We start from the raw sequence: 14,433 nt of genomic DNA on the forward strand, positions 1-14,433 counted from the left end.
TGAGAATCTGATACACTTAACGCTAAGCTACCGCAGCAGCTCCCGGATTATCCAGTTCTGTCAGTTGCGATCGTATCCGTGTGTCGCATCCCGCACAGAAGCTAACATTCGCGTGCCGCTCATAATCCGCTAATAATCCGCTAATAATCCACTAATAATCGAATCTAAAGTTCGCTTATTGGCGTGTGCTTAATTGCAATTAAGACTAGAAGGAAAGTTAGAATTGTCTCGACACACACGCGCACATATATTAATAATTTTCTAGCTGCAAATAATTAAAAGAGAAAGATTGACGAATATTAGCGAATTGCATCTTGCTAGAGATGCAATTAAATAATAAAATGTTAATTTTCCATATTATACCACATTTGATTGAAAGTAATAAGGTATTTAATTATATACATATATAAAATTTTTGTTTTATGTTACATAATTGCGTCGTATAAGAAAGACACTTTTAATGTCATTAATTTTTAGAAATATACATATAGATATATCTACAAAACAGTCATTTTGCAAACTATTGGAAAATTGCAAAAGTGAAAAAGAAGCGACACGAGTTCAAATCACAAATATATAAATGATTTCTAAAGAAATTAATAATATCCATTTTTTTTAATTCCTCGATTCGACGAGTGAGCATATTATCCTTTCATCCTTCCCTCGGAATCACAGATTCATACTCAACCACGAAACATGCCATAAAAACGTATTGTAATGAAAAAAAAAAGGCGGAAAAAGAGCACGGGCACAGAGAGACGCGTGTGCGTTACCGAGGGCGAAAGGGCGCAACCCACCGTTCTTCCCCCTACGTCCTTTACAGTGCGTCGCATAAACGAGCAAGGGGATTCTCTATTACACGAGGGGTTGCAATCGGCGCGGCTGGTGACGCCATCTTGAATTTAATCGCCGGGAAAATGGTGGTAGTTCCGAAGTAACGTTGACGGAATATCGTTGCCTGATTAAAATAACTGATTTAAAATATGTGCCTATATTTTTATGACAAATGATTAGGAAATTGTCGCCAGAAAAATATTGCAGTTATGGACAATAAAAAAATATTAACAAAAGTGCGCGCGCAATGTCGATATATATAATACTACTATAAATAAATCATCCGCTCAATCATCCGCTAATGTTTATGAAAATAAAATAGTAAAAAGATATAAATTGAAAATTGTTACGTCAACTTAAGTATCCAATTGTTGCAATAATGAAATACTGATTGTTTAATAAAATAAAATCAATATATTTATTCCGTATCTGCGTTTCAATTAGAGTATCTTTATTGTATATTTTAGAAAACGAGTACCCATCGGTTTAACATGCCTTTTTTAGAAGCGGATTTAAGAATAACTATTACCGTCAAAATAGAAAAATAGATATTAAATGAGTTTGCAAGATTAAACGCTATCAATTTATAAATATTTATTTCAACAATAAAAATCCCTCAAATATATAACAAATATAATATACAAAAAGTAATAAATATATATAAAATATACATTTGTCAAGTACATTCAGTCTTTGAATATTTACACCTAACATACTATAATTTTATATACGTTTTACATATGTATATGTATATACACTTAACATATTACTGTTATCAAAAATACACCACATTTAACCTAAGACATATAATAAAGAATTATAAGTATCATTTATTTCAATTAGTTATGCAAGGCAAGATACGGTAAAAGAGGTCCTGGAGGACGAAAAACCTCATAGCTGAGAATTTAAGGCAATTTTGGCAAAATATCCCTGGAGAACCCTTTAAAACCACAGTTAACAAAACAGTAATAGCCAGGATGATTATCAATATTTGCTGAAAGGATATGACACTAAAAGAAAAGTAGAACATTTATATTAAATTACATAAGTATATAGACTGTATACACTCTATATATTACAAAAATATATGTATATTATTATAAGAGAGAAAGAGTATGTGTAAAAAATATAAAGAAAAGTGCATGAAAACGGAAATCTTGTAAACTAATTGGCAAACAATGAAGGCTATACATATATATATTATACTACATAAGTATTTATATTATATTATTTTACGTTAAATTGGATGAGACGCGTGGATTCGTGTAAAAGCGGTGCAATTAGTTTAAACGTACACTCCGTAGTCGACGAGTTGCAGGTTCGATCCATATGAAATTGATTGAAAAGGTGAGATAAAGAAATATTCCATAGAATAATATAAGTATATGAGGTAATTAATAAGAAACATGTTTCAAAAATTCGTATTTCAAGACGAGAATGGCTTAATGATGAACGCTTTGAAGATTGACTTTATGCTGCATGATATCGTATATAGTAATAAAGATGTTACAGTGTTATCCGACTAGTATATTACACTGTAAAATACGTAAATTACTTATTCTCTAACTTATATTTACATTCGCAACTTATCTAACTTACAATGTTGCGAAATATTCGATTTCTTGCGTCGTTTTTCCTTTCGTACGATAAATTTGTCGCGACAAACGGAATTCGGAGATTATTGAGTTCACGGTCCATGGTCTCGCTAATCGATGCAAACCCCTCCGAACTTCTTGTCTTAAAAATCTCTAAGCGTCAAGAGGTAGTTCACGTTTATTGTAAACATTACAAAAATTAAATTTATTTATAGTCAAAGTGATCGTTGTACTCGATTCTCTATCGAAGATCCAACGTCAGATCTGATAGAGATAAGGCGAAAGCTCGGTAGATTGTTGAAACGGGTAACTTAGAGAAGCGATCATGCCTAACGCCGCTGTCGAAACGCGATACGATTCGCGTACCTCATGAGTCCTCATATGCTTCTTGAGATGATCTTTGCGTCCAAACCGCTTCTTGCAAAAGACACAGGAGTAAGGCCGAACGCCAGTATGAATTCGTTTGTGCCGCGTGAGTTCCTCGTTTCTCGTGAACCGTTTTCCGCAGGACTCGACGTCGCACTTGAACGGTCTCTCACCTGTAGAAACAAAAATCCTGCATGCTATATTCCTAATTATGTTCCAACAATCATTTATCTTTGCCTGCGACATAATTTATTCGTGAGGATGGTATGCATTTGAGAATGATTCTCGCTAATATTTTTCTCAAATAGAAATTAGAAAGATGACCATGGACGTTAGCGTGCAAACTTATTTAAACAATAAGGCGCAGCAATAATTTAAGCAATTAGCCAGGATTAAAATATGTATGAGCGGATGCGGAAATTCTTTTCTCGCTGAATGTGTGCGTGATAAATCTCTCTAAGAATATCTGAAATTCTTTTAAATGTGCGTGTTGTTAACGTAGGAATTATAGATATTTTACAAACCATTTATATATTAAAAAAGAAAAAAAATTAGATGCAAAAGAAACATAAATAGATACAAAAGTTTCTGCTGCAATAAATATCCCAGTCTAGCTGGGACTACACGGAAAATAAAGAAAATACATACTAAAATTTTGCAATAATGAATTTTATACAATAACATTTTAAAAGAATTTTTATTTTTTATATACATCTATATAGTTTTTATTTATTTATTTTTTCTTAACATTTTATATTTAAAAATTGTCTCTAATGCAATTTTGTAAAATAAGATAAAAGGAGTAACTTATCAAACTAAATTTAAAGATTTTGTCTAGCAAACTAACAGTGTGTGTGTGTGTGTGTGTGTGTGTGTGTGTGTGTGTGTGTGTGTGTGTGTGTGTGTGTGTGTGTGTGTAAAAAATAAAGCAATTTGGAATTTTTTAAAAATGTTCTTTATGAAACGTTTTCCATGACTATTTGTAAAATAGGATAAAGAGTAACTTGCAGACTAAGTTTAAAAATTTTGTCTAGCAAACTAACTACTGTATAAAAAGTAAGGCTATTTAAAAGTGTTAAAAATGTTCTTTATGAAACGTTTTCCATTTTCCACGGCTATTTTTTCTTACTCATACCAAACATTACATAAATATATAAATTATATTAAAAACTTTAACTAACCAGTGTGTATGCGAATGTGTCCGGTAAGCTGACCGCCGTTACTGAATGCCATGCTGCAATGTGGGCAGCTGTGTTTCTTCGGGCGCATCTTCTTCATCTCTTTAGCGACAACATCCTGCCGGTGCACCATTTGCACCGCTTCTTCCACGGAGTGATTATAAAGGTTTAAAGGAAAGATTCCAGGATAGATGCCGGGCTGAAATCCTGGGTGTATCCCAGAATAAACGCCGGGATGTATCCTGGGAACGTCGGGAATGCGATCGGAGCTCACAGTCCACGGTCCCGCGACATCCGAATTCGCGACCGTCATCGGATAAGCTCCGATAATCGCGGCAAAATCCTCCGACGGTCGAAATTCTCGAAGCGCCGACAGATAATTCGACGAAATAACGTCACTAGAATCGTTAAACTCGTCCGAATCCCGAGTGGGAGTCACGCGCGACACGGGAATCATCGAGTCCACTGGTTCCTGCGGATGAAAGGCACGTGAGCTGCGCCTCGCGCCTTGCACGATGCCGACGAAGGCTTCCTCCTCGTCTTTAAGGGATGGCGTAGTTCTGGTCGTCGCTACGTCGTCGAAGGACTCGCCTTTCCCTATCCGCGTACGACGAGAACCGGTTAACGACGTCGAGGCCGCCGTTCCTTCATCCAAGACATTGCCGTCACAGTCGTCGGATGTTTCAGCGGTGCCCGTTAAAGTTGTCGACGTCGTCGAGGACACGACCTGTTCGTCGTCTTCCTGCCTGCTACTGGACACGTTGCGGAGCGCGTTGTCAACGATGACGATTTCGGAAGCCTTGTTTGTTGTCTCCATATCGTTCCAAGGTCGAAATAAGCCCATGGTCTTCGGCTTGGACATCTTGGGAAAGAGCCAATGTTGATGTCGAACACTTTACTTTCTCCGTCACGAAAGACCGTGTCGCGCACACGAATAGGACAGTCAACGCGACAGTGAGAGCTGTTCATAGGTAACTGAATACAAATCTAGGCTCACCCCGATCTTATACTTATAGAAATATTTCCCCCCTGCCAATGGCCTTTTGGGGGTCGAACCAATCCACTTTGGGGATGGAAGAGGGAGGGATCGTCCTTCGTAAAGCATCGGCTGTGCAGGATTGAAAGCATGGACGCCGTTGGCAGTAGGGCCGTAGGTGGGTTTTCGAGGGGCCTGTCGAGGGCTCGATGCGAGATACGCAGCCCCTTTGTAGAGAATTAATCGGTCGCCGCGGCCACGGGGCTCTCGCCCCTTTTGTCACGAGGGAGCACGAGTGCAGGCAGAGGGAGGGGAGAGATCACGAACAATCAGCGTGGAAAGTCAGCGCGGTTGGAGAGGCAGGGTAGACCGATGCAGAACCGATACGAACGAACGATATCGAAGGGTCGCGCAAGGCCTATCGTGGGTCCACCCCGTTCGCTCGAGCATGTCGCTTTCTTCAAACTATTCCGACGAGGCACGCCCGTGACACAAAATTTCACATCGACGCCGATTGTTATTGGTCGCAGAAGGGTTGCAATCCCCGACGATTCTCGCACAAGCGTGGGAGAGGTTGCGAGAAATGAAACGTTTCTTATCCAGTCGATGTTAACCCCAATTGTCATTGTCGCCATTTGTAATAATGCATACACTATTCTTATATTTAATAAATGACTTTTATTTGTGTTGTTTATATATGCTAAGTATTTTTAGTATCAATTAATATAAAAGAAAATGATGATAAAGATAATTTTTACTTGTTTATAGATTATAATATATAAATCAAGTGTATTTAAATGTTCATGGAAATATATTTGCAGCAATATTGTTATATTTAAGTATTTAATGTATATCGTTACTTCTGAGATCGATTATCACGTTTGGAACGCATACTAACACTTAATTACGAAGTAAACAAATATAAATTTCTGAAAGACGTTTATGAAATCAAGGGAAAGTTGAACACCAGATTTTTCAAGTTTTCCCTTACTTATTTTTTTGTGACAAAGAAGCACACGCAAGTGTCGCCCTTTGTTTATTTTTTTTGTGACAAGGAAGCACACGCAAGTGTCGCTCTTCCCTCTTTATCCGATTTTAATAATTAGCTTTGAATATCTTGTACTATAAATTGTAGTATAGAATATAATTGCAGATTGACTGTAGAAACCGAGTAGAATTTGTTTAATATGAGTTTAATGCAGCTGTTGCCAATTTATCGCAATATTCTACTCGTATTATATGTCTGTTGGTAATCTGTATACTGCTAATATTTTGTTCATATCACAGGTATACTTATATACATATAGTAAAAATTTTAGAAAATGGTGTTTCGCAAAAGCACGGTCATTGATTTATTGTAACATTCGAAGGGACAAAGAAAATGAGAGACTCGATCGGCCCTATCGTCTCAGAAACAGATAGCCACCCCCGTCGATCCACGTCGGATCAGCCATCGGCTGTTTTGCTTCCACCGACCGTGACAACACTCTTCTGTCAAAACGACGTTTCTATGAAACCGGCCGTGGGCCATTGATACCGTCTGCCCTTCATCACATTCGTCACATCGTCACGCGTTTTGCAAAAGTCCTATCGCCTCTTTGCGCAATCGTACAATCTTCATGATATCTCACATATATAATTTTAATAGTATTGATAGATTCTAATATGGTAAGTTATACAGGCTTTTTATGTACACGGATAGTATAAAATATATATAAAACGAACCTTCTTTTTGGAACTGTTTTTTTATTTCTTCTAATTTGTTAATAAATGTAACAATTGTATAAGATTTATTTATTAAAAATAAATAAATAAATAAATTGTTATTTATATTTGTTAAATCAAGCAAGAATATTATTAATTAATTATAAATATTTACATTTAATTATAAATATTAATTTTACATCCTCAAAAATGTAGATTTGCCATCAGATTACAAAGAATTTTATCCTAAATTTATTTATAACTTAGGCCGAAGAGGCTTAAAACTCTAAAAATCTCAATAAACTTTTTTATTTTCTCCTTTCTTCATGTTATTGTTCCAAAAGCACATAAAGTTTGTCAGATAACTTATTACAACACTTTCATCAATGAAAATTACTCCAAGAGCTGTAAACTTAGATTTTTGGACTTAAACTATCTTTCTCCTTTCTTTTTTTATTTGCGTATGCTCTATTTGAATAGATGTCAACCTGATGATGGATTGATCAGACCTGAGAAGTTACTTCAGTTTCCTTTTTACTAACAGTTCTCGATTCGTCTTACTTAAAGTGACGGATTTCACAACAGCCGGTTATGGCCATCGAGTGTCAAGTTGAAGTTGCGATTCTTGCGGTAATAAAAAGGACGAAGGTACGTGGCTGTTGACTCAACGATCGCCCATCGCGGGTTTCTGCTTGCATGAATGCCTGAATTTCTTCTACCTGCTACATTACTCGCTACCGGAATCCGCGCAGTATTTGCTGATTGTACAAAAGTTAATAATTCTGGATCGTCATCAAAGTTGATATTTTATTATAAATGCATTCAAGAATAATTAAACGATATTGGTCTTTCTCACGAACTCGAGTAATTTGCGTTTCTTAACTTCGCTCTTAGAAAACGAGATAAATAAAGGAATTATCGAAATTGTTTACTACTAGGATTTATAAGCGATTCAACTCCTTTTATCAAACTAAATCCCTAATCCTAATTTTAATCCAAATTCCGATATTAATATCTTAGCATGTTGCAGCGTGCCATATGTCAATGATTTCATCGAAAAACTAATTGTAAGAAATAGGAGACACGGCTATTTGAATGTCCGTGTTACGAAACGGTGTATTAAGAGATCCATCAAGCAAGCACCTTTTGCACGATATAGTTTTACGCCCCATGCACTACAATTGCCAGAAATTGATCTGTTTCGATTGAAATGGAAAAAAAGAACATGAGCGATCGTGGGTGCATCTCTTTCGTTTCGCAATATCGTTTCCCGGAGCTTCATTGTATATCCTTCAATGACCGATGATGGATCAGGCGACTACAAATATCGTACATTTCTACCCAATCCCGCTGAATTTATTGGGAGCACATTTTTTTTCGCAGATTGCTGCGGTTTAGAAAGGTATTGTGCTCGCGGTCGGCAAAAACTCGCGTCACACAAAAATATGAAGCGTTGCGGCTGTCCGATGGTCTCCGCTGCACTTAATATATTTGATTGTCGCACGCACCTTATATTATCTTATTCTCAGTCCTTGCACTTGAAATGTAAAACATCAATTTACAACTGTAATATTAATATTCATTATTAAAAATTTATTAGGAAGATATTAATATTCGAAAAATACTCCAGAAATGCTGAAATTTTCTCAATTAAGTTATAAATTATATAATTATATATAACAAATATATATTTGACAAATAATATTTGGTTCTAATTACTCAAATTTTAATAAAATATACAAAACAGTAGATATGTGTGTAAGTGATTTCAATGTTCTGAATAATATTCAAAGCAATCCCGCAATATAATATAAAATGTAAAAAAAAAACCACAGATATCAATTTTTGCCTTCGGTCGTTCTACGATACGGTAAAAACGACGGAAATGCAGACGGGTACACACGCACGGCAGCCGACGACAACAAAGACAACTTGTCGCTGCGGTAAGGAGAAAAAAGTGGCATAAATCATTGGCGGGTACCCGCCGATGAATCTCGCCGGGTTCATCCACGTGGAAGGGGCATAATCAAATTTCGCCCCGCCATGCGAGGGGCGGCGACTCTTGCGGTCGTGCACACTTTCAAGGCCTTTCTGTTTGCCAAGAGGGTGGGACCTGGTCGAGGGCTATTATGGGGCTCACCCTGGGCTCTCCGTGAATATTCTCCCCCTGGAGAAGTGTGGGGTGCGCTAACTCCCCAGAAAGTCATCCAGTCATCCGACCATCCAGCAGCCACCAGACAATTGCGCGTGACGTGACGTGACGTGACGTGACACCACGCTCTTACGCCGAAGAAATGTTACTCTGCGTCAGAAAACAAATTTCGTACAAGAGAATCTTATTTTTCATGAAGCAAATTTTACAGATGAGATATATATGCTTTCTTTTATTATCCATCTATTTTCGAGATTCAAAAATAATTTTCTTCACAGAAATATGATTATTATAATTATTCGTCTTCTCCATCGCGATCTGTAAAGTCGCATAGTATAATACCCGTTACTCTTTTTAATGTCCCGAGTATAAAGTGGTATAACATATCAGATGCTCGTACATATATCATGTGAGTCATGAATTTGGTTTCTAGGCCAATCGTGGCCAATTATATACGACGTATAGATTCTATGTTTTAGAAATTTCTTTTATATAAATTTTTTTACAGTACCTATTTATATTTGGTAGATACAATATAATCTATAGAATATATCCGATTTCTACATGAAAACCTTCGCTAAGAATTTTTTTCATTTTGGCTGAAAACGTCTAAGTGAGTTTAACAGCTGGAAAAGGATTAACGCTGTTTTAAACTATAACAATGTTGCGTTTTGTGATTTGTTTCTGAGTTTCTATTTATAAAAGTTATAGAAAGTTTCTATTTATATAGTTTCTACTTACGTGCACTTTCTAATCCCTGGATGAACAAAATGACGGAACAAGTGTTTCTTTGGCAAAATGTTATAAATAATCTTCGGAAAATCTTTATTAAAAAAATGCGTTTCGCAATAGATGAGTAAAATTAGGAAACAAGTGTTCCTTGGTGTGCTGGCAGAACATTTATAAAAAAAAAATAGTCTTAGAAAAACCCGAAAAGAAGTTCCTACACACAATAGTTTTCTGTACCATCTGTTCAACATATATTTCATAATATTCGTATTCTTCTGTATAGAATTATAAAAGTTACGAAAACCTTTTATATATATATACATAAAATATATATTTTAGACATTAGATTTTTTAAAGACTGCTTTTTATGGAACATGAAGAAGATAGAAGTGAAAAAAAGATCAAAAGAATAAGTAAGGGAAAAAAATAGGAAATAACTTTTTTATTAAATGCGAATATTAGCTAGGGCAAAAGCAATCGTGACGCTTAGGTGCCAAATATTTTCGTCGTCGATATCGATCGAAAAATCGAGAGAGATGCGGTTTATCTCGCCGTCCATTAATCAAAGATCCAACTTCCGCGCGAGTGAATCCTGCGCCGTTCGAGAAGAGCTACAGGAGGAATAGATACTATAATAAAAGATCGTTCTGCCAGATGGCCCGTGCCCGGTATCAAAAGAGAGACTCTTTCTCCCTCACTCTCTTCTTCTTCTCCTCCCATCGTTTCTCTCGAACATGCTCGTCCTCTTTCTTGGATCGACCTCAGTCTTTTTCTTCAGAGGATGAGTGGTCGTAATCGGTCTTCATGCGTTTACATTTTACGCAGCATATGCGATCGCGAGCATTGATATGAGGTCGTAATGTCTCTTCTTTCATAGTTTTCACAGAGAATTATCCTGCATTCCCATGTCACATGTCTTTTACAGATTTACGAAATGTGACGAATTTCTATTAATTTCGATGTAAGAAACCAACAGAAAATAAAATACAAGTATGATTGGCACACATCGGCAATGTATATTCAGGTAGGACCTAATTCATCTTCCTTTAAATACTAAATTCCTTTCTCATCTTTTTCAAAAGTCATGTAATGATAAAGACTATTATTATATTATTTAATTATTGCAAAATAATTACATTATTCACTTAATATTATGTTATTTAATTATTGTCAAATAATATAATTATATTATTTAATGTTACATCACATTTTATCTCGAATATCTCGATAATATTTGGTAAAAAATTGATGCAATTAAAGCTTAATCCGTTAAAGTGTTTCTATCATTGCATTAAATATTGAATATCTCACGTTTATGTTAATACAATAAAAGAAGAAAATATTTCTGGATTTATCTTTTTATTCATTTCTATAATAATGATGCACGTGTCATCTATTATAACTTTATCAAAACCGAACGTTCTCCATAAACATATGAGAATGTCCACGTTGAATCGAGAATACGCTCCCCGACGGCGAATGTTGGTTACTTTGACGCGTAAATTGTATATTGCTGACTTTGTGATCGAACAACCCTTTCCACAAATATCGGGAAAGTGCCGTGCAAATTTATAAGTATCGCCTTTCGGAATTTTTTCCGAAAATCTCTTATATAATATTCCACCAGAAGATCGCTTGTTTCTTTACTGTACTCATCCACTTAAAAAGTACGATTTAAAAAGTATCGTGCTTTTTTCAATAAATCAGAAAAAAAATTATAAAGACAATATCTCGCAGCTCGCTACAGTTAGATAAAAGTTAGTGATACTGTGTGTTACGCCTTTATAGATGGAAGAGATAAATAATTAATATAGTCGTTTTTTTATGTGTAGAAAACAATTTTCAAATCTGAAAATTAATTAAGATTCAGTTTTTGTTTTTCCTAAAACATTCTTCATGATCAGCTTTCGTTATAAATCGTATGAACTGAACAATACTTGCGAAAGTACATTAGATACTAAATGGAATCAAATTGAGAGATATCCCCCGAACCTACATTTCGAGGCCTATTTTCACGAAGTGTCCATGGCGAATTACGTGATTTGTCACGCAACGACCCTATGTCGCTCTTAATCCTCTGATTTTGAGTCCCGTGTGTACGCACACCTCGACGCTTAAACGAAAGGAACCATATCGAATTAAAAACCCAAACTTTTTCAGGGATGCCTGGCGTCTTGCTAGCCGTTATTCTAAACGTAACAAAGCGTTGCTAAACGCCATCACGCATTCTATAATACAGGACTGACAGTGGGATTTGACAATATCTCGAGCTTGTGAAGAAATGACAAAGTCATAAAGAAACTACAGGAAGAATAAGTATTATCACTTAATTCATAATAAATTAAGCTTTAAACATAACATCTTGTAATTGAGCATTTACATCTGATTAACTCTTTGCAATTTCGTAAAAACTGTTACTCTATTCAATAATTTTGATTTAATTCAATTTACTGTCGTACATGTTATTCTTTAGTTCAAAAATATTTTACAAACTTGTTTTATAATATAGATATAGAAATTAGAAATTATATTTTATAAAATATTAAAATTTATATAATCCCTAAGTTTTATTCCCTATATTTTCAATTAATTTTATTAATACTTCGAATTTAGATAAATTTATAAGTGTACGCAGATTTTTTAATATTTAATGTATCTGCAAAAAAGAAGCTATAGCTGTGGTTCAAAAAAAATCTATTTCTATGTATTCAAATCATTTCAAATGGCTGCGTAATTATGTAACTTGTAGAGAATGTAAATCTAAGAATTGCCATGGATACATAAAAAATATTTTGAGAGTTATGTACACAATATAAGAAATATACAGAATTCGAAGACCTTGACACTTAATTAGCCAGGCTACCAATTTTCGATTTTGATTTGGAATGATCAAGATAAATGTATATATGCATATACGTACATTTATTTATCTACCTATTTATTTGTTAATTTTTTTATTTCAAATGATCACCAATTTTCTTAAAATATTTCACACGCTATCAATTCTATATGTTTCGTAACAAAACAAATACCTCATTTATTTTAATGTGCAAATATACTTCTTTATTCTGACATTTTTCGTTCACCGCTTCGCACGAAATCAAGTACCTAAACAAGTCGAAGCATATAATTCTTAGAATATAATAACAATAATTAATCAGAATAAGATTGAAGAATGCATTATTTATATTTATGGAATAACAAAAATGATATGAGTTTTCGTAATTGAATGTAAATGATGTTCTATTCGTACGTCAGATTTATACGAAACCTCGCAAGACGAGAACTCGCAATCGTTCCACGGGACCTTCCGATTCTTACCGTTGCAATAGACCGACGGCAATCGGATTTTATCGGATTACTACGCCCGTGCTCGATTTAAACTCGGCGAAAGTCAAGAGCTTACAACGGGGTTACACGAGCCACGCCCCGTGACTGCGGGGCGAATCCCCCGCGATACAAAACGATCGGCTCTCTGTCTTCTCGGGCGACAGGGAAACAGAACGGCGAGATGCTACCGCCGTGTATACCCGCGGCCGGCGCGGCGCGGCGCGGCGCGGCGGCGGCGTATCGGTTTCGAGCTCCCCTTTTCCACGAGTAAATTTGACGTTGGCCAAATAAACACATTGAGGCCGGCTACGTTTGAAGTGGTCCGCGTTGACAGTGGGCGACCCGTGAACATCGGCGCGATTGTTCCGCAGCGGGTTGCCGTCGTCGGCACCTTTTGGGCCCTAGGCACCGGGGGCGGTTTCCCTTCTCCCAGGTGCCCCCTTACGCGCTGCCGGTGACTTCTGGACGTTCCTTTCGTTTGTAAAAATCAGGATCATTCTGCGCGCGTTTTCACCAGAGCATCGCGGCACCTCAAAGGACACTATTATCGCCATTCGTTCGCTCATCCATTCGTTCATTCATCCGCGGTTGTATCCCTCTTCACGGTCCCGAGTCTCTCTATCACTCGTCACTCGTAACTTGTCATTCCGACTAATATCCTACGAAAAAAATAGACGAATAATTCAACACACGGTCGCTAATACGAATAATTAGAAATCGCTTTTGAAACGCTTATAACTTTCTATTGTTTTAGAAAAGGATTGGTTCGTCCGTCAAAAAAAAAAAAAAAATCGAAAAATGCTGTATTAAAATTAAAGAATTATCGCATTATCGTGAATTAAATTTCATAATTTTCCTTATACGACACACCGCGCACCGCGCACGTGCTTTAAGATTTATAATTTATAAACCAAAATTACTGACACAATATTTCTTGATTCTTTCATTATTTATTTTTATATTATCATCTTGGCTCTTCATTATTTCGAAAACTGAAGTAGCAAAAATTGATTCCTTTTTGTTCATAAAAAAAAGGTTTAATCAGAAAAAGTTTAGCAAACTGCTAGAAACGTCTACAATATAAAAATTAAACTACTTATTCTTTAAAATTAGTATCTATAAAAAAATAAATATAAACGTATAACATATAAAAAATTAATAAAATAACTTTCGACAAGTAACAAAAATTCTTGCTCGTCGCGTCGCGTAAGAGTCACGGTGCGTGTACTTGGCTCGAGACACTACCGTGTTTCTTGATAATTACGTTCGGAAATATCAATAAGTACAAACATATATAGTTATATAATACTTATTTATTTATTTCTTGAATAGAATAATACACATATACACTATGTATGCTCTTAAGTTTTATTTTATATAGAATGTATACAATATACACACATTAAAAAATACTAATATGACTATTAGAGAAATTGTAAAAAAAAAAAAATTTATTTATCTAATATAATTTTGATATTTACAGGAATATGTACTTTACATATTCTCTTTCTGGTGGCATAGTTAAATCATATTTCAAACGTATAGTTATGTAAAAAAAGATAAAGACAA

The 14,433-nt window shown here is 35.5% G+C and overlaps 1 protein-coding gene across 1 annotated transcript; it reads right to left on the minus strand.

The window, feature by feature from the left end:
• Positions 1 to 1,417: 1,417 nt before the first annotated feature.
• LOC139777275 (uncharacterized) lies at positions 1,418 to 5,558 on the minus strand. Its single transcript, XM_071714608.1, has 2 exons — positions 3,977 to 5,558; positions 1,418 to 2,968 (listed from the first exon to the last, which is right to left on the minus strand). The coding sequence occupies exons 1-2, from the start codon at positions 4,833 to 4,835 to the stop codon at positions 2,688 to 2,690; spliced, it is 1,140 nt and encodes a 379-aa protein (XP_071570709.1). The 5' UTR covers positions 4,836 to 5,558; the 3' UTR covers positions 1,418 to 2,687.
• Positions 5,559 to 14,433: the final 8,875 nt, after the last annotated feature.

Source organism: Temnothorax nylanderi, unplaced genomic scaffold (genome assembly GCF_030848795.1).
Source record: "Temnothorax nylanderi isolate EJ_2023f unplaced genomic scaffold, tnyl_v1.0 TNYL_tig0143_pilon, whole genome shotgun sequence".
NCBI lineage: Eukaryota > Metazoa > Arthropoda > Insecta > Hymenoptera > Formicidae > Temnothorax > Temnothorax nylanderi.